We start from the raw sequence: 20207 nt of genomic DNA on the forward strand, positions 1-20207 counted from the left end.
AAGGGACACTCCAGCCATCATAGTCTTGTTAATGCATATGATAGGTACATGGTCCCCATTTTCATGGGGGCGGCTTTGCACCCCCCCCCCCACACACACACATGCATTACCTCCCCCCTGCTTTATGCCGTGCAGGAGATATGTTAAGCTGATGTTGTGATGTCATGTTCTCTATGTTTTTACACATCGATGAGGAATTTCATTTAATGTAAATACTTGAACATTCCTTTTGAACCCCCAGATAGTAAGGAATCTGTGTTCGAAGATGGTAGGGTTCCAACTAAAAAGAGTAAACCTACAGCTTCTGGCGAGTCGTCCTTCGCAGCACGCCCAGGGAAAAAGATCCTCCGACAAAAAAAATCAGCAGACAAAGAACTGAAGCAAGAGGACACTGATCAAGAAATAAGGTGAGCCATTTAGGCTTTAACATTTAGGAACTAATCACAGAATCAGTTACATCATTCCTTCTCCTTTTCAGTGTTTAAAACCTTTTAAGAAATAATTCTTAAATCAAGTACATTTTGAATCATTCGTATTTATCGCTGGGGATGCTGTGATTTTTCTATGGTTGTTGCCATAGAAACTGAGAAGCTTTTTTGCAACTTTGTTGTTTCATGTGATTAAGCCTTTAGAGGAAAGAATAAACTTGCAGCTCTACTAAGATTTATTTGCTTAACATACCGGAGCATGTGCTAATGCTTTACCTAAGTGGAACTGCATGCTTAACCAACACAAGCTTGTATAAGAACATGGCTTATAGATTGAGCAGACCTGGTTTTGTTGTGGTGGTAGCTGAACTGAAGTGCCAGTAACTGAAGTGCCAGTTGCCTGTGATGGGGTCTTTATGTCTGTTTTTTTAACACTACCCCCACCCAGGGACCTACTTAAGTTGGAAGAGAAAGATGTTCCAAATGCAACTACTAAAGAAGAGAGCGCCTCGGAGGATGGAGACGACAGCGAGGATGAGTGGGAAGACGTGGAAGGTATTTCTTACCGGTTGTGTTTTATGTGTTTCTATGGCGTTTAACATTTTATGTTTTTAGAAGAGGGACACTTTTGGATTTTTGGATTATGTCACTGAGCTATTTATATGTTTAAAGTGAATTTTTAACAGCATTGTATTTAGTAAGGTATAAGCTCTTTATTACTTTTGTGATCTGGTACTCAAAGTTGCTGATGTCTTTTTTTTTTTTGGTACACCGGATTGCTAGAACCTCTGGTTCTTTTTTTGTTCTTTCTCATTGTGATTTATTTCTTTGTAGAACTCAACGGGCCTGTATTGGATGATGCCCAAGCCACAACATCCGTGGAACCTACTCTTCCCACCCAGCCTGTAGAGATTGAAATTGAAACAGCCGAGGCAGCCAGGAAAAGACAAAGGAGGTGAATTTCATTTGTCTGCATTTAGTACCAGACTTGTTGTGGGTCTTATGTTGTTGATGAACTGTCCTTTTCATGGTACACTTCAAGCATTTGATGAACTAGTTATTGAAACTGTGGTTTGTCAAGGGTTAGAAGTTGCTGTAGAGAACATTGTGTTTTTGTAAAATGTATTATATGATATGCTATATATGCAAGTCTGAAGGCTGCTACTGGTAGTGGACAGAAGGAGCTGTAATTCTTTATGTTTACAGAGAGAAAAAGAAGGCAGAGTTTGCAGCGTACCTTCGTAGGATGATGAACAAGTTCAGTAAGGAGCTTCGGGAAGATACACACAAGGTTCATAAATCACAGAGTTCCATTCTTTCAATGTAAACATCTTGAAAATAACCTCCATGGTCTTGCGAATGGACTTGGAGTATTTTTATGTTCTTATAATTTCAGCACAGCATCAAGATTTGATGTGTTCAGTGCCATTATTCCAAAGAAGACACTGTTTGATCTTTGCAAGGCCTTTCTCAAGACTCTGGATACTATTCAAGATACTATTGGTGTTAATTGTCTCAAAAAAGGATAACCCCACTTAAAATGTGGATATTTTGTTTTAAGATTTTCTGTAAAGATAATTGAGAATTTAGAAAGTGTTTTTGAAGAACCGATTGTTTTACATTTATGAAATGTATAATGTAATGAGATACTGATTTGCAGACACCGAGCTTCCAGTGCTCAGTTTCTTTTCTTGAGACTCGACCGAGATGTTCCTGTACATATTTACTTGCTGCTATGTTGAGAATTTGACCAGATCAGCTTTGAAAGGTCTTGCCATTTTCACCAATGGCAGATTCTAAAACTTCATTATGAACTTATATACAGAAAATTTACTGATACAAGCTTATGGGCCTGAAGAGCTTTTATTTGTCATAACAACAGCTGATCGTAATTCTAAATATATATGTGTCTTCCTTTTTCCAAAGGTCCATTTACTTTGCTTGCTGGGCAATGGGTTCTATCGCAATGACACGTGTAACCTCCCTGATCTCCAGGCTGTGGCCTTGTCTGTTGTGCCAGTTAGGTTTACCAATAATGTCCGTGTGGATCTGACTTATTTGACAAATCTAATAAAGTGGTAGGTCCTTTCACAGTGCCATCTTGATACAGAGACTATTAGAACAAATAGCTTTATTTGTGTTAATGCCAACTTTTGCAACTATAGCTGTGGAGCAGAACATTTGCAGATTTTCGCACATGAACTGGTTGTTTGAGGTTCTGCTCGATATCTCAGCGGGGTTTAGTTGTATATAATGTATATAATGGAACTGGTAAAACCATTATGCTGGGATATTTCTTTTTTCTTAGGTTTACTGAAACTTTCACCTTAAACCCAGAGATGTCTGCGGATGATGGAGGCTCCCTGTCGACCACATTGGAACGCAGATTTGGAGTCTATGGCGTAAGAGATGAAGTGGAGATGGTTCATGTAAGAAAATCTTCATTGGTCATGCTAGTGGGATGCATCAATATCTTGCTGTCCGTCCTAATAAATGTTTTGCTTACACTGGGTTTTTTTTCCCCTTCAGATTTTTCTCATCATCCTAAGAGCTTTGCAGCTTTTGAGCCGACTGGTTCTCTCCCTACAGCCCATCCCCTTAAAGGATCCACCAGCCAAGGTGAGGACCATATCGCTATTCTATTATATCCAAAGAATACTAGATATTTACAGACTTGTGTGTACTGCATAACTGTGCTAAGCATGTTAACATGGAAATAGTTTGCATATTTTCTTGTAGTGTTGCTATGTTAGAAATTGGGATGCTAGTGAGGCAACCTAGGTTCCTGGTTTTCATTGATCATTATCAGCTATAAATTTCTTATACTGGTGAATACATTTTTCCTTTTGCTTTTCAGAGCAAAAGCACTAACAAGTCTTCCAGTAGGGTCTCCAAAAAGACCCACCCATCTCCAAAAGGGAATAAAAAGAACCCCAAACAAAAAATAGAGAAAAATGTGAAACAGGAGGTGACTTTATCAGGAGAAAGTGGCGAGGAAGAGAAGCAGAAACTCACAGACAGCAGTGGGTCTAGGAAAAGAGCCCTTGGAAAGAAAGGCAAGAAAGCAGTGAAGGTTGAGAACGATGAGGAGACCAAACCAGGGAACACCCCGAAAAAACTACTCAGGAGGAAGGCAGCTTCCAAAGTGACCTACAAGGAAGAGAGCAAAAGTGGCCCCGGGAGTAGTGATTCTGACTTTTCTTGCTCTGACGATGATGACAGTGATTTCTCGGACTGGGAGGACTCATCATTTGAGCGAAAGGTGAAAAAGGTCTCAGGACTGATAAACGAAAAGCCAGAAAAAGGTGCTCAGTCCTCAAAAAGAAGTCCCGCAACCCCTGGGCGAACAAAATCAAAAGGCTCCCCTAAAAATAACAGCACTCAGCCCAACAGGAGAGGCAAAATTATATCTACAGATGACGAGGAAGAGGAAATAGTCCAATTAAGCAATGGCTCGGACCAGTGGGCAGAGGTGTATTTGGTGAGCGAGGAAAAGTGGGTGAGTGTGGATTGTGTACATGGGACTGTGGGGAAACCTAAGTTGTGCTTCAAGACTGCCTCAAAACCAGTGACGTACGTGGTTGGGATCGATAATGCTGGTCATGTGAAGGATGTAACAAGGAGGTACGATCCTGAGTGGATGACAAGCACCAGGAAGCGTCGCGTTGATGAAGACTGGTGGGAGGAAACGATGAGACCCTACAGCAACCCCAACACCGAGCAACAAGACAGAGAGGATGCAGAGGTATAAACGCGACATGTCCTTTCCACATCTTCCCTTTATCCTCCACGTTTGACGTTTGCAATGTTTTTTCTATATTGTGTGAAATTCTTTAGCTTTTCCCGGTCTATAAAAAAAAAAAACTTAAAAATTGTGTTTGTGCCCCAAGCAGCTTTAGGAATACAAATTGTTCCTAATTTATATTTTGTGTTCCTGATTATATTAAGTTTGAGGCTAAAATGCTGGACAAGCCGCTGCCGACATCCATCACAGAATTCAAAAATCACCCTTTGTATGCCTTGAAGAGGCACCTACTGAAGTACGAGGCCATCTACCCAGAGACATCAGCCATCCTGGGCTACTGCAGAGGGGAAGCTGTGTACTCCAGGTAACACCGCAGTGAATCGGGCACTGCTTCAGGTACTGGTACTTCCAGTGGGTCAGGATCTGGAGTATTATTACACTTCAAAGCCTAAAGACCTTAGGCCAGTTATTCCTGCATGGTGTCAGCTTGCAAATTAAAATATGCATTTCACTCCTACCTGTGTGGGAATGTTTCCAGGGTAAATAGGCACAATGGTCACTATATAGTTTCAAAATGATTTTATTGTTTGTACTTAGGTTATAATACCTATGCTGTATGCTGTACTAAGGGTCTAACCCTAGATCGTGACCAACAGAGGTCTGAATGACGCCTGGGAGCCTTTGTGATCGTTAGTACTTTTAAAAGATTAGTAAATAGACCTTTGGAACTTGAAATGGATGTGTGATTGGTGCCAAAATCGTGTTATATTAAACCTGGCACTGGAACGCCCTTTGCTCTGCAGGTCCTGTGTTCACATTCTGCACTCAAGAGACACTTGGTTGAAAGAAGCCCGTGTTGTGAGGCTCGGGGAGGTTCCATACAAGGTAGTACATGCGCCCCACGCCTCCCGCACGCCAGTGTAGGTGGTTGGACGATAACTTCTTACATGCCAAATAAACCGTCACATATACTGCTCTTATTTGCCCACAAATGTCCCCATTTTGACATTATTTACATCTGCTTGGGGTATGGAGCATAAAATAGCACAAATCCTGTAAAGAGAAGCCTTCTGTCCCTTTCCATTTTCACAAGTTAAACAAAGCAGTGCAGCAAGGTGGCTGCTCCAACTACTGTTGTTATGTTCTCTAGGGCACGTGCTAGATCCTGTACATAATGAAAGCTTAAAATAAAACAATATGGAGATGCGCCTACAAGTAATTAGTAGCTAATTATGCGACTGTCGCTGTGTCCAGCATCTAAATTAACATTGATTAAAATGTACTGATAGAAAATCTTTGTCATATCGGCACTGTCATAGCTTACTAAATGTTCTAATGTATCTTAAGACTCTGAAAATCATTTGTTTCAACTGTAACCTGATTCTAGGAGAGATTTATTGCATGCGGTTATATAGTGTGTTTGTTTGCTGTAAACCAGATTCAGATAGTAAATTGAGGGATGTAATAAGTGATGTGACCTTGCAAACGCTTGTTTTCAAAGATGGTGAAAGGACAGTCAAACCGTGCGAGGAAAGCCCGTCTGGCTGATCCTGAGAAAAGGGATAACCCGGACCTTGCTTTGTTTGGACTTTGGCAGACAGAGGATTACCAGCCTCCTGTTTCTGTAGATGGGAAGGTAAAACTCTCTAAAACACAAGTAATTTAATCAGTTCAAACCATTTTGATTGAAAGCCCGTGGTTATCATGGGCTATCCAGAAAATCCAGCTTGGCTCTGGCCCTTGAGGCACAAAGCAACACCCGCAGCAATTTGAAGCATGATACAAGAGCAAGGTGGCCGCTCTCATATTATTGGAGAAAAAATGTGTTTGCAAATTATGATTGGATCACCTACAACGTCTATCGTAACATTGTCATTCTGCACTCCTCTGTGATCCGCAGGTTCCACGTAATGAGTTCGGAAACGTGTATCTCTTTAAACCCAGCATGTTGCCTATTGGCTGTGCCCACCTGCGTGTACCAAACCTCCACCGTGTGGCTAGGAAGCTGAACATAGATTGTGTCCCAGCAATAACCGGCTTTGACTTTCACTGCGGCTTCTCACACCCTGTGTAAGTCTACAGAACCTAATATTGGGGGTTTGCTTCTCTTGTATATTTTTGGGAAAAGGACCCTTCCATATGTCAAGACAACATGGGGGACGCCAGGCAACCTTTCGCTTACATTTCTTGTCTGATCTGCCGAGATAATAATGTATCCAGCATGTAACTGAAATGTCCTCTCCTGATTGGTCTGCTTTTTACATTTTAATAAATTTTTTAATTGTTGCAAGGAATTCTCCAAGTGCCTAGAACATGATGAAATGGACAAGAAAAAAAAAATGCTTTTTTGTGTTCTATTGATTAAGAATTGTTTTAGTTTTTTACAAATATTTTGTGACGTTCCCAAAATATAATACTAGTCTGTCGTCTTTACAGAACTGATGGATATATAGTCTGTGAGGAGCATAAGGACATCCTTCTGGCTGCCTGGGACAACGATCAGGCAGAGATGGAGAGGAAGCAGAAAGAGGTCGGTGACACCAAAATGGTCTCTTTTTCCCAAGTCCTATATTTCTATACATTTAATAAACCTATTTAACCTTAACATCTGGTTCCCAGGATCTGTATGATTATCTGTCTCCATTAAGTTCCCTCTCTCTCTCTCTCTCTCTCTCTCTCATAGTTATTGATTTGGCTCAGGTAGCCTGTGTAAGGATGGACTGACATGTAATAGAACTTTAATATAACCCTATTATTAAAACGTTGTACAAGCCGCAGCATGGGCGAGTCCAAAGTTAACTTAATTTCTTTCTCTGAAGTGATCCGGGGGTGGGGGGGATGAATCCTAATTTAAATTTATCCTGTTCCAGTAGAGTAAATTTAATTGCCAACGTTGTGATGAGCTTGTATCGTAATGTACCGTTACTCCGTGTTTAGCCAACGGGTAGAATATTTTATAAAGACCTTTCAAATCTGCTAAGGTTCCGCTCCATTCTTTCAGTTTATTTTGTAACTTCTGTTTTGTAGAAGAGGGAAAAACGTGCCATGGGTAACTGGAAGCTGCTGATAAAGGGGCTTCTCATCAGAGAGCGTCTCAAAGCACGTTATGGGAAGAAGGTGAGACTGAGGGTGCCTCATGTTAATAACGCATGTTGAATTTTCCAGTTTCTACATGTATGTCATTGGTATATGTATAAGACCTACAGGTTAAAACTAATGAAGTACGCCTTATGTGATAATGTGATAGATCTGATTAAAGATCAATGTAACCTATCCCTGCCATACCTACAACCACCTCTTAAAGCAGCGAGTCCTATGTTTGTACACCAGGTGTGTGTCAGTACATGTCACTGCTGTTCTAGACACCACAACAATAAATAGATGTTAATGCGCAGTTTAACTCTTGTGGCTCTAGGTGTTGGTTAAACAATCACCTTGGACGGCAGGGTAGGCCTTACATTTTGCGTTAAAACGCTTCTGTTTTCGGCAGGAGACAGACCACTCTTGCGCAACTGCAGCGGATGGAGGATTTTCTTCCGATGAAGAAGAGGTTCCAACAGAGAGTCTGGCTGAGGATGTCTCGGTGTCCTGGCCCCAAAACCGCCAGACTGAAGAGGCAAAAACAGCAAAGCCGAAAAGCAAGAGAGAAAAGAAAGGCGAAGCCAAGAATTTGTTCCCCTTTGAAAAGAAGTGACATTTGTTTTTAAAACACAGACATATTTGCTGCCTTAACCATCCCAAAAGAACTGTGGAAGACCTTTCTCTTCCTACCATTGGTTAAAAGTGGAACCACTTTTCAATACGTTGCTGCTGCCGCCGCCATTGTGGGATTGTACTGGTTAGAAGTTTAGATAAGTTATAGTACATTAGAGAGAAACATTTTTTGTACTTTTCATTTCTAATAAAATGATATAAAAAGTATTCATAGACATGGCATATATACTAGTTTAATTTAACAAAAAGGAGAAATTGTGTAATAAAAAGTGTAACATGTTTTACAAGACCAACATTACGTACCTAGTATAGAAACAGAACAATTGCAAACCCAACCCTGTAAACCATTTTTTCCTGTGTACTGAATATGTGGAAACCAGTGGGGTATTTTATAGTATTGTAGCTATTACAGTATGGAATAGGGATAAATACAGTTATACGTAAAGGATTAGCATATTTTGAAGATATTCATGGTTTAGATGTAATATTGGGACAGCTTAATGTGTGTAAATCATGGAGATGCTTCTTAAACCCAGAGAGAGATTTGCAGGCAATGAATCAAACATCCCCTGACTAAAGGGTGGTCTAGGGCCAGTTAAGAGGTACAGGAGTCAAAAAGATTCTCCTGGGTACACAACACTAGGAAAAGAAGCAAGCGGTGTATATCAGAAAAAAGGTTAAAAGTGTGACAATGGCACTTCAAGCCCCCAGTTAGTGAAGGAGATTGTATTAGCAAAGGCTGCTCATCCACCATTCACTAGCTCATTGCTTCAGAATCTAACATGTAACAGTAAGGGATCTAGCTGACGCTTTACTATAGCTGCCCTGACATTCAGCTAACATTAAGAATAGCTGGCAGACCTACAAGTAGGTGAAAGGGAGTATCAGCTTTTCTCTTTAAATCTCGGTGGAAGTTTAAAATGTTAACAATGACCAACAGTAAGCAAAAGCTTTGTCCCAGGAATTTAACCCAAAACTCAAATCAACCTTACAATAAAGCTTTACAAGCACGACAATAGCCCCCAGAACATTAGAAAGATAGCACTATTGGTACTTCTTGTGTGGAACCTGTGACTTGGCCAGTACGAGGATTCCAACGGCAAAGACACTTAGAACCAGCGACGTGAGCGGCCGATAGAAAAACCATCCTGCTGCAATGGTCATTAAAGACAGAGATGCAGACACAGACAAAGCAAAGATCTTCAGGCCCAGACTGACCAGGTCCCGCAGAATAGGTAACCAGTCCACTACAGACAGAAAAGGGATGCATTACATGTTGTATCTGTGCAGATTTCATAGCTCAGTCATTAACATCTCACAGTAAAACCAACTTCATTGTAACATCTTAAAAAAAAGAAAAAAAAACTCACCCAGCGTGTACAAGATTCTGGTCATCAGGGAAACACCAATGAACATCAGTAGCCATCCAGCGCCCCGAAGAGCCCAAGTCTTAAAATTATTGCTCTGGTGTTCTTCTTGAAACATTTCCTGAATTAAAAAAAACCCAAAACATTAACGTCACACCATCCACTTTCTGTCAAGCATCTGTTTGAGGAGCCAGTATATTGTGTTCTATCATTGTTGCAAAAAAAAGTATTTTAGACAAAAAGTAGGTAAACCAAAGATGAATTCCCAGAGAGATCCCAAGAGTTAGGGTATTTCTTTGATGCAACCCCCCTCCACATCACACATACAAATGCTAACATGCAAACCTTCTCTAACGCTACACACTAACCCCCCCTCTCAGAGAAACCACTAACGCTAACACTAACACCATACACAAACACGCACTCTCTCCCTCTCCTGTTTTCAGTGCGGTTTCCATAGCACTCCCTATTACCGTGTGCAGACCACCATCTTCAAAGTAGCTTAGCCTGAAATCTGTGTGTGAGCTGCCGCTGCTACAACTCTGCACCCACCTTAGCGTGCCCCTTTCTCTCCCTATTAAGTTGCTGCTGCCCTTTAGCGCAACCTTGAAAGTGTGGAGTCAAGAGAGACGCAATTACACACACACATATATATATATATACACACACACACTCTCTGTTTATATCAAAGTTGAATGTAGATTACTTCATAAAGCCATGTTAGTAATACATGGCATTTTGTTTTCCCGGTGACCCGTCTCTGTGTGAATGTGTTCAGCTGTTAAACATCAAATACCAAGCGCACCTCTGCAGAGTGAGTCCCCATATACAGCAACTCCAAGGTGTCTCCGGACTTGGTTTTGTACGGCATGAGCACCTCTCCTCTTTGCCGTGCAATCACACTCACCTGAAATAAAAACAGAAATTCACCTACAATTCTGGTCCGACCCTGCACAGATCTATAAAATGCAACTAAAGGCATACAGACAGAATCTACAGTTTTTTTCATACAATTATAGTTAATAAAATCAGGTACCATGTCCGCAGCTCCGTACTCAGATGAACCCAAGGAAACGCCAGCATACCAGAAAGAGATGCGTAGGTCTCCTACCTGTAAGAAATAAGGTCTGCATTGAATGGCTGCTTGACACCGAGGAGTGGTGAACAGAGCTGGCTCTCGACTGAATGAGCAGTACCTCTGGATTCTTCGGGTTGGCACTTTGGTAGAAATAGTCCCCTTGAGCTGTGACATCAACATGAGGGTTGCCCATCTGCTCTAAGCTCATTTGCTTAAAGTTCTCAATTTTATCAATCAATCCTATGAGAGAGGAAACCAAAGGTTCTCAGCAATGGAAAGAGACAGGAGAGTTCTGTTTATAACAGCTTTCAGGGTTGGATCCACCCGTGCAACGTAGAGCTTAGATATGGAATAAGATATAGCCTTGGGAGAGGAGGTCAATGCTTACCTTTTCCCAAAGAAAACTCGCCAACCTCCACCTCAGAAGCAACCGCGGTGAAGGACTCCACAGCCATAGCACTGAAAGTCATAAAACCGGGCATGTTTTTGGATCAGGGACAAATGACACCAAACAAGCAAATTGTCTACTAAAAGGACTGCAATCAAAACACTAATCTTTACTCATTCCCTGAAAATCCGATTGCAGTTTGTGGAACATGCAGAAGATGTCACTTGAGTCCGCAGTATATTTTTCTGGGAACGCTACCTCGTTTCTCCACATGCACAAATTCACTTTTAAAGCTATTAACAATGTTAATTCACAGTTATGTGGGGTGATCCAAATTTGTAGTAACAAAGAATCCAACGGAAGAAGCAGTCTGCCCGTTTTTTCCCTGCGGTAAAATCCTCAAATCTTATTTGGCTTGTGTGTGTGTTTAAACTCCCTCACTGTATTAACCTCTGCCACTTCTGCTGGGAAGCTGTTTCAATTATCTAGCTGAAGTAAAGCTTCCTTAAATATGTGTTGGCATCCCATGAATCCATCTCCCACAGCAGCTCACCTGGGGTTGCGATGTGCAATTTCTCGGTCAAAATGCCTGCTGCTCACAACCTCGGATTTCCATTCTGTGTCTGGAAGAGGTGTTAAGAAATCATAGAAAGTAAAACGTAAGCATCTGCCGCAGACTCAGCAGAAAAAAAGAATGAAGATATACAGAAGCACAATCCTGTTGGATAATGACATTACTGCCCTGCTTCCTAAACTCCATGAAATCACATATCATATAGGACAGGCATACTACTGACTGAGAGACACAGCACACACATATAAATATATATAATGGGTATTTTCTCTCTGTGTCATTACCTGTGTTTTGGGGTCTATTCACTAACAAGTGAGTTTACAGGAAATATGAACATTTCAACTCCCTGATATAACTCCAAAGCTTACTGAAATATGGGCCAATGACAACTTACTATAGGTGTAGATTGTCTCTCTCTTTGTTTCCCCATTCTCTTCATACTCCCTGCAGACAAAATCATTTTTATACTCAGTCATGTAAGGAATTCTGACCTGAAGGTCACTTAAGCAAGTTACACTACACAGCCTGGATAGTTACTGAAAGAGCTGATGCGTATATGCTGTAAGTATGACGTTCACTAGTCTTTTTTGCACATTGTCACAGAATCTGTAGGTGCTATATCAAAAAAACGTAATAATACTGATCTGCATCAAGGACAGGTTTATATGTCAGACAAGGGCGACCACATCTCGTGCATGGAAAATAGCTGGGGAAATGCATATGGAGATACAGATCACAGGTACATTTAAAGGGACCCCTCCTGTATCATATGCATTAGAGAGCATGTGATGGCTGGAGTGTCCCTTTAATATGCTCAAAAAAAAAAAAGGTAGACACTGATTCATTTATGTGCTCATTTGGAAATAAGGCACTTCGTCGGGTATTTTAGGACCAAAATTGTAAAGTTTAGATATATACTGTTTTTACGTTTATTTGCCGTTTACAGTTTAAGGTAGAAATCTTTTAAAACAATATTATTGCATTGTGGGTGCAAATTCTGTTTTAATAGATATTAGATTAAACCACTTCCTGCCATATAGTTATAAAAGTCAGAAATGTAAAAGGCAGATTGACTTAGATATCTAAATATTATTAATAATAATAATTTAGATATCTAATAATAATAATAATAAACTCAATTGGCAAATCTCCTAGAATCTAATAAAACCTGACACTATGCTGGAATCATAATGTTAATATTTGCTCTGCACTTAATAATCCAGTTTGCAAAGTTCTTTCCAGTTTATCAGGTTTTCAGCACTGGATATGTGCCATTATACAGTACATCTTGGGCCTGTCTCAGCAATCAACACAAAATATCGTTCAGTGAAGCCACATCTCTTGTCTAATCATGAGCCCCACTTATCCACCTACGGAAGAAACAAAACCAAAACTAGGTGTTTAAGGAACTTACTTTGACTCTTCATATTCCACCCACTGGTACATCTCAACCTGACGTTTCAACTTCACGCAATGGATAGAAACACCATAGTTTGGATCATACAAAGGCTGTATTGAAACCAGAAGACAAATGCTATAAATGGATCATCAAGACAGTTTTTGAAAAGTTCTGCCTTAGGAATCCTGATGTACTTTCTAAGAATCAAGGAAATAACAATGGGAAAAAATCAAATCCTCCCAGAGGGTTTTATACACGTCAACTATTTATGTTTGAAAAGGAACATTATGAAACAAACCTTGTATTCTGTTTAAGTTTAAACAAAGTATTCAAACAAGGTTTCAGATGTCCCCAAATTATATCTTGTTCGATAATATTTTAAACCTGTAAAAAAAGATATCTAACTTAACTGTTGTATTCTTGATAATTTCATCAACTCACTAACCCTTAAAACAAAATGTGTAGCCTCAGGTAGCTGTCTAACTGTTGAAGAACCGCAGTGGCTGAGATTTCTACATGTGAGGCATTCACTCTATAGAATTGTGTATTAGATCTGCATGTTCTTATAAGGTGTTGAAACCAACCTTGGATGTCTTCAGTGCACCTGATATATGCACTAACTTGTCTTCATTTATAGGGTCTATTCTAAGAATATTACTTAAAGACGTCACAGTGGAAAGCCCCTCATCCAGTGAAGCTGTAGTCTGTACTGCTCTGCCCTGGAGAAAAGCAATACTGCACTGTTAAAAGGATTTACTGACACAAACACAGAATGCATGTTAGAGCACCTAATGAGTAATTGCAAAAGGATTTTCTGACGAGCAATTAGACTTTTAAACTTGGATCACTGAACAAAATGTGCCATTGGAACACAGGAGTGATAGGAGTGATAAAGGGCCATTGGAGCACAGGAGTGATGGGAGTGATAAAGGGCCATTGGAACACAGGAGTGATGGGAGTGATAAAGGGCCATTGGAACACAGGAGTGATGGGAGTGATAAAGGGCCATTGGAACACAGGCGTGATAGGAGTGATAAAGGGCCATTGGAACACAGGAGTGATGGGAGTGATAAAGGGCCATTGGAACACAGGCGTGATAGGAGTGATAAAGGGCCATTGGAACACAGGAGTGATGGGAGTGATAAAGGGCCATTGGAACACAGGCGTGATAGGAGTGATAAAGAGCCTCTGTGCACCTATGAAGATGTTCCATTAAAAATCATCCGTTTCCAGCTACAACAGTCAGTTACAACATTAACTCCGTCTGCGCTGGATTTTTGATCCATTTTATGTTATTTTTAATGGATAAAATGTGCTTTTCTTTCAAAAAAACAAGGACATTTCAAAGTGACCCCAAACTTTTAAATGTTAGTTTATCTTAATGAACAAGAACCCCACTTACCTATAAAAAAATGTGTTAATTAAAATGTAGCATTTGTTTGGGAATTCTCTTGTAGCAAGAAGTTAAAAGGTTTATGTTATAAATGCCTTTTTATCTTTTTGATTCTTGCAATCATCTAAGTGCATTTATACACTCATCAGTTCCAATACTCACCTCATTAGTAAACAAAACGTAGAAGGAAAATGAAAAGGCAAGGAAGCCGATCAGCATTCCCCCGGCAGTATCACTGAGACGCTCCAAGAATCCTGGCTTACGATCCGTGACGATGGTAGTGTGTTCTTTGACATTATCTGGGTACTTGTAAAATTAATATTTAATTAGAATATATATCATTTCAAATTTAATTGATGATGTGCAATAGATATATATATATATATATATAAAAAATATTTTTTTTAAGCGAGTTTGATTCTGTGCAGGCTATGCACTAAATAGAACTACATAAGGAATTCTGAAATGCCAAATGGCTTATAAAGTACAGTATATAGAAGCTAATTGTTAATTATTTTATTTTATATAAAAGCATTATGTTCCATTTACAGAAACAAAGGGAAAGGAGGCTCCTACTCATCGATCTAGCATATGGTACCAAAAGAGGAAAATACATCAATGCGGTTGACATTCAAAGGTAACATGAATCCTCTAGATTGTAAGCTCTTGTGTGCCAAGCCCTCTTTCCCTAATGTATCGGGTCATCTTAGTCTGTCGGTTCTAGTTTTGCCAGATCCTTTGAATGTATGGGCTGTAAGCTGCGGAACGTATTGGTGCTATATAAATAAAAGATAGTAATAGTATATATATATATATATATATATATATATATATATATATATAAAAATAAAATAGTAAGTGTATAAAAGAATACATATGGCGGATAAGTTATGTTTCCCAAGGGTTTTAAATACCGGCCCAGTTGATCATTTAAATGCTTTACATGCCAAGACTACAGTTTTACAAATTGATAAAATCAAATAAATGTCCAATTGACATTTTTTAAGTCATTCACACAAATTAACATAATTTAAGTGGTTACAAAGGTAGAAAAACTTTGACAGGAAATACATCCTTACATTTCTGGCCATGTTTCCTGCTCTAATCTCTTTAATGGACGGATCAGAACCGCTTATTCCCTCTTCTTTCTCCTCAGAAACTTTATGTGTATGACATGGAACTGGCAAGCAGACCAATTTCTTACGAAGTTGCCTCCCTGCTACGTCATCCCATTGCGCATGCGCACGACTGCGTCCGGGGAAATGTAGCTCACCCAGCCAAAGTCGTTTTCTAACTAAATGCTCCATCTCCGAGAAAAACGACTTCCTTAATATGCCTGTCTCGAAAATTATGCTTCTTGCTTTCTTGTCTAAAAATAAATAGATTTAAGGTCCGTTTTACGGATTATAATAATGATGAAATGCAGATATTTCACTTGTGTTGGCGTCTATTTTTGAGCTATTTGTGGGATTCTTGTCAGGCATTTTCTAGGACACCCTGAGATGCCGCCCTTTCCTTTACGCGGTCGCGTTGTGTGACGCAACCAGAGTGCGCGGCCTGAGCAGTGCCGGGTGCTGTGTGAAGGAGCTGCAGCCATGTCCTACTGCAGGCAGGAAGGTGAGGCGATGGGGTCCTGTTGAGCGATTTAAGGGTATATAAGAGGGTGTTCAAGAAGGTTTGATTTAAGAGGGTGATGGAGAGGTAACTTCAACATTGTGATAGAAGTGGTGTGGGGTTAACGGGGCAAGGCTGCTCAGTGACGCTAACAGAAACCTGCTATTCAGATCTCTGCAAGGAGACCCTCAATATATATATATATATCTATATATATATATATATATATTAGCATAGCCTTTTTAAGGCAAGACAATGCCAACCCCAAAGAAAGGGCTTTCCAAGGACATTCCAGACCTTTTAAAAAGATAAATTTTATTGTAGGTTATATTGAATAAAACATAAGGGGCTTCTGTGTGGGAAGGGCATACAGAGTTGTGTCCCCAAGCCATTTATAAAATGCTTTATTTGAAGAGTGATCGCTGGAATCTCTTTGCCGTATGATGTAAAGGGGGTATTTAGTGAGTAAGGGTATTAGGCAGCTGATTATGCCATATGATGTGTATTTAAAGGGTGACTGTGTGGCAAGTTGAAAAGCTTTTCAGTCTTTATTGTTTACCTCAACCTTCCAGGAAAGGACAAAATCATCTTTGTAACTAAAGAGGACCATGCTACTCCGAGCACTGCGGAGCTGATAGCTGATGACCCAAATGATCCTTATGAAGAGCAAGGTCAGTGCACCATTCCAGAATCCATATGGCTGTTCTGTAAAATGATGTTACAAGGAAACCATCTGTTGCTCATCCAGCTTGTGTTTTGCATATATTTTTTCCCTCACCTCTTTTTGTCAGATAAATGTTCTCCACATTCTGTGCTTTTAATTCATTTATAGGCAACTAAATTTGCGTCTTTAGTTAAGGGATCTTTTGAAATATTTATCTTTTGTGACATGCCATTCATCTCAACGGCTAGCCTTCCATTAGTTTGGTTGCAAAGCCTATATTAAGATAATATGATACTTTATTTGCAGTGAGCTCTATTGTGAAACAACTCCCACTCACATTTTTACTACTTACCATGTATGTTTAAATCTGATGAAAGCCGGTGACATTTTTTAGAGCACGTGCTTTGCAGTCCCCTCTGCTCTCTCTAGAGGGCAGCCTTAAGATAATTTTTACGTAATGTCATATTCTATCCAAGGTGGGGGTGTTTGAACACATTTTTTAGATTCTCCATTTAAACAATGTGCCCATCTGAAATCGTTCATTGTCCATGGCTGCTTTCATTACTTAGATGTTGACATGTTATGTTTAAATGCAGCAAAGAGTTAAGTGGGGAATGGCCGCCGGTCCAAAACCAGATTATCCCAGCATGCAGAGTCAGCAGATGTCTCTAAGCATGCCCTGGTATGGGAAGCACGTACCCTCGGATTATCTGTACGTGTTCATCAGAGGGGTGCAGTTATAAAGTCAATGAGATATATTCATGATTTTACTCTGGATTGCAGTTATATAAAATTTAAATATTGTTTGCACATAAAGTCGGTTCAAATCTTTACCGACAGCTGTCCATATATATATATATATATATATATATATATATTTTAACACTGTTTAATATGACTAAACCTTTCATGTTACCATGTAATGTTCTGCATGACAAATCATATTTGTGGTTTGTTTTATTGTATAATGTTTTCTGTACAAATATTTTAAAAAAGCGTAATTATGTACAAATAAAATAAATGTTGTTTTATTTGTATCTTTTACTATGGCATGCGGAAGACATTGTTGTTAATAGAGAGGATCGATTCCAAGGTGGTTGACTATTTGCTACAAGACTATACAGGGCAGCCAGCCAAGGATTGGTTAATTCCAGGCCCCATTGACTTGTCTGCCACTACTGACTGCTTCTGAAAAGCTCGGTGTCACAGCCGGACCGCAGCTGGCAGCGAGACATGAATACCCAGATTCATCCAGCCTGTCACTTGTGCAAAGGGGGGCGAGGGGTGGGAGACATTGTCTAAAGCTGTCACTGACCTCGAAAAGATTGAAAACATCCCTTGGCATTACAAAAAGCTTTGTGTGTAGGGAACTAAGCATTATGTCACCAACATCCCTACCCGCAGATCTGTGAGAATTGCAACAGGGCATTGGAGGGCATGTTTTGTACTGTATCAAAAGGGTGAATAGTATGTTGGGGGGGTGCAAGCGCATTGCGTTGACCTTTACAAATATTAGTAATGCGGTGATGCGTAATTTATCATTAGGTTATGAAGGCAATGGTTTGTCTTAGAAATGTCTTGCATATTGTTCCAAAATTCCGATTTCCTACTTAAAAAAACTGATGATTGGACATATTTTCCTAGCAATAGAATCTGAATGGACTGAAAATATTGTGGCTGAGATTAATTGGAAAGTGTGTGCATTTTTTAAGCATCTGTAGAATATTGGGGACCGAGCCAAAATACGAAAAAATTGTTCTCATTCAGTGGACTTTGTTTAAACCCACATAATTTTTGATATACGCAACCACCCGAGGTCAAGCAGCAACTCCCATTTACTTTATCCAGTATTTATCTATAGGATCCCCCCCCCCCCCCCTCGGCTGCTGCAGATCTGCATTTTGTGCAACTTTGGTCTGAAGTTGGAGTGCTTTTAGGAATGCATTGTTTAAAATCTCAACATTTTCTAGATATATATAAAAATCATGTTAATTAATTTGGCTTAAAGTGACGTTATTACTTTGAATTATTTAAAATAAAAGCATTAGTAACATTAACCATTGGTAACGGTTTAAACTTTTTTTTTTCCTGGTATAGGAGGTTAGAGGGAGGTGGAAGAAAAGTTTATGGAGTTCAAATAAACTTTTGCAAACCCAAGGTATAATAAATATACCTTTTGGTTTGGGCGCCCAAGGGCAAATCCCTTCACAATAGCCAGTGTGCCCTGCGAACAGTTTGAATAACTAAATATTCATATGGTTTCCTTTTTATGTGTCTATGTACCTTGCATTGCAAGCTTATTGTAACCAGATGCACTCTCAGCTTTGTGCCATATGGTTTTAATTAGGATTGTATGTAAATGTCGCCTTTTCATGCCATATGCCTGGTTTTTATATGAATCAGCTGAAATGCAAAGATATTTCTCAAATCAATGAAGTATGGCGCATGGCACTAATTTATGCCATCCAGTGATGTTAACCGCACTAAAATGTGCGCCTGTTTCTCATTACCATGGTACTTATACTTAATTGTCTTTTGTTTTATTTCAGGGCTGATCTTGCCGAATGGAGATATTAATTGGAATTGCCCCTGCTTAGGAGGGATGGCTAGCGGGCCCTGCGGAGAACAGTTCAAATCTGCCTTCTCCTGTTTCCATTACAGCCAGGAAGAAATCAAAGGCTCGGATTGCCTGGAACAATTTCGAGCAATGCAAGAGTGCATGCAGAAATACCCCGACCTCTACCCACAGGAGGATGATGAGGATGAGAAGGATAAGCAAGTAGATAAAGAGGAGGCTGCCCCCACAGAGCCTACCGTTGTTGAAGAGGAAGGATCCAGCTAATAGAGAACTGGGGGCATTTGCCTCCTTGTCTCTCCCAACCCCACAATTGAATGGACCACAATATGCAAAGTATATTACCACTAACCCATGATGCGTACACGGTAATATATTCAGTACGGGTGAGGGACCTATAACAGTTTATTGCATAGATCTACGCAAATCCTAAAATGGCATTAGCATAATACCCAGGACATCCCCCGGAGGTAACTCACAACCATTCATATTTGTTTCCATTGGTTCACTGATTTCCAGCGAGTGAGTTTGACTGTCCTACAATCTTTTCAAATAATATTTTTTTATATTGCTATAGAGTAAAAGCTTATGTCAACAGATCTGTTAAATGTGTGGCTGGAATTTGGGGAATGCAGCTTTAAAACTTGATTTATTCTTTTTTTTTTTTCCTCTTATGCGTTTTCTGTCTAAGGGAGCAGCTGTAAATTTGTGTGCATCAGATGAGAGAGTGCCCCGATTATTGGTGTATCAACGCAATTACATTCATGCACTCAATTAGAAGAAAGGTGCAGATCTGAGCACTTTGTGCCTGAAACTTTTTATCTTACTGTGCTGCCTCCAACCTGCACTGAGTATTTGAGAGTGTTCTTATCTGGTAACATATACAATGAACATGTGAGTGATTAAACCACATTAAATAACTTTTTACCTTGTAAGATACTTACTTTGGATGACCCTGGTCTTTTCTTTTTTGTGGATTAACCTTTTTACCATAATATAAAGGTGTCCCTTATGAATGAAAACGTGTGTAAATACGCAACATTTGTTGAGTGTGTTAAAGGTGACTGTTCAGGAAGACAGGTGATGTACACACACATCTACTACAAAGCGCTGCATTCGTATACATATACATATATTATTTGTAGTAGATCTGTATGTTCTGTAAATTTTACTAGTACAATGTATGGCCTAAATTATATATATATACACACTTCATGGGGATGGACTACCCATGAAAAAGTCCCTTTTAAGGGTGCTCTATCCCTAAA

The 20207-nt window shown here is 39.7% G+C and overlaps 3 protein-coding genes across 3 annotated transcripts; 2 read left to right on the plus strand and 1 right to left on the minus strand.

Moving 5' to 3' along the window:
• Nucleotides 1-940: 940 nt before the first annotated feature.
• LOC149273217 (DNA repair protein complementing XP-C cells homolog) lies at nt 941-7867 on the plus strand. Its single transcript, XM_089506578.1, has 14 exons — nt 941-983; nt 1263-1383; nt 1635-1719; nt 2355-2506; nt 2737-2857; nt 2958-3047; nt 3286-4173; nt 4377-4537; nt 4977-5058; nt 5675-5809; nt 6074-6243; nt 6610-6703; nt 7201-7290; nt 7667-7867. Exons 3-14 carry the CDS (start codon nt 1675-1677, stop codon nt 7865-7867), a joined length of 2229 nt encoding a protein of 742 aa, XP_089362704.1. The 5' UTR covers nt 941-983; nt 1263-1383; nt 1635-1674.
• Nucleotides 7868-8931: 1064 nt separating this feature from the next.
• Nucleotides 8932-15393, minus strand: LOC149273218 (transmembrane protein 43-like). The gene is made up of 12 exons (XM_089506579.1): nt 15166-15393; nt 14249-14392; nt 13278-13412; nt 12709-12803; nt 11689-11738; nt 11274-11343; nt 10721-10791; nt 10451-10572; nt 10291-10365; nt 10051-10161; nt 9258-9375; nt 8932-9134 (listed from the first exon to the last, which is right to left on the minus strand). Exons 1-12 carry the CDS (start codon nt 15391-15393, stop codon nt 8932-8934), a joined length of 1422 nt encoding a protein of 473 aa, XP_089362705.1.
• A 288-nt stretch (nt 15394-15681) lies between these two features.
• LOC149273219 (mitochondrial intermembrane space import and assembly protein 40-B) lies at nt 15682-19206 on the plus strand. Its single transcript, XM_089506587.1, has 3 exons — nt 15682-15703; nt 16273-16371; nt 18914-19206. Exons 1-3 carry the CDS (start codon nt 15682-15684, stop codon nt 19204-19206), a joined length of 414 nt encoding a protein of 137 aa, XP_089362713.1.
• Nucleotides 19207-20207: the final 1001 nt, after the last annotated feature.

The sequence above is a fragment of the Sceloporus occidentalis genome, unplaced genomic scaffold, assembly GCF_023333645.1.
Source record: "Sceloporus occidentalis isolate IW3139 unplaced genomic scaffold, rSceOcc1.0.p SCAF_395, whole genome shotgun sequence".
Taxonomy (NCBI): domain Eukaryota; kingdom Metazoa; phylum Chordata; class Lepidosauria; order Squamata; family Phrynosomatidae; genus Sceloporus; species Sceloporus occidentalis.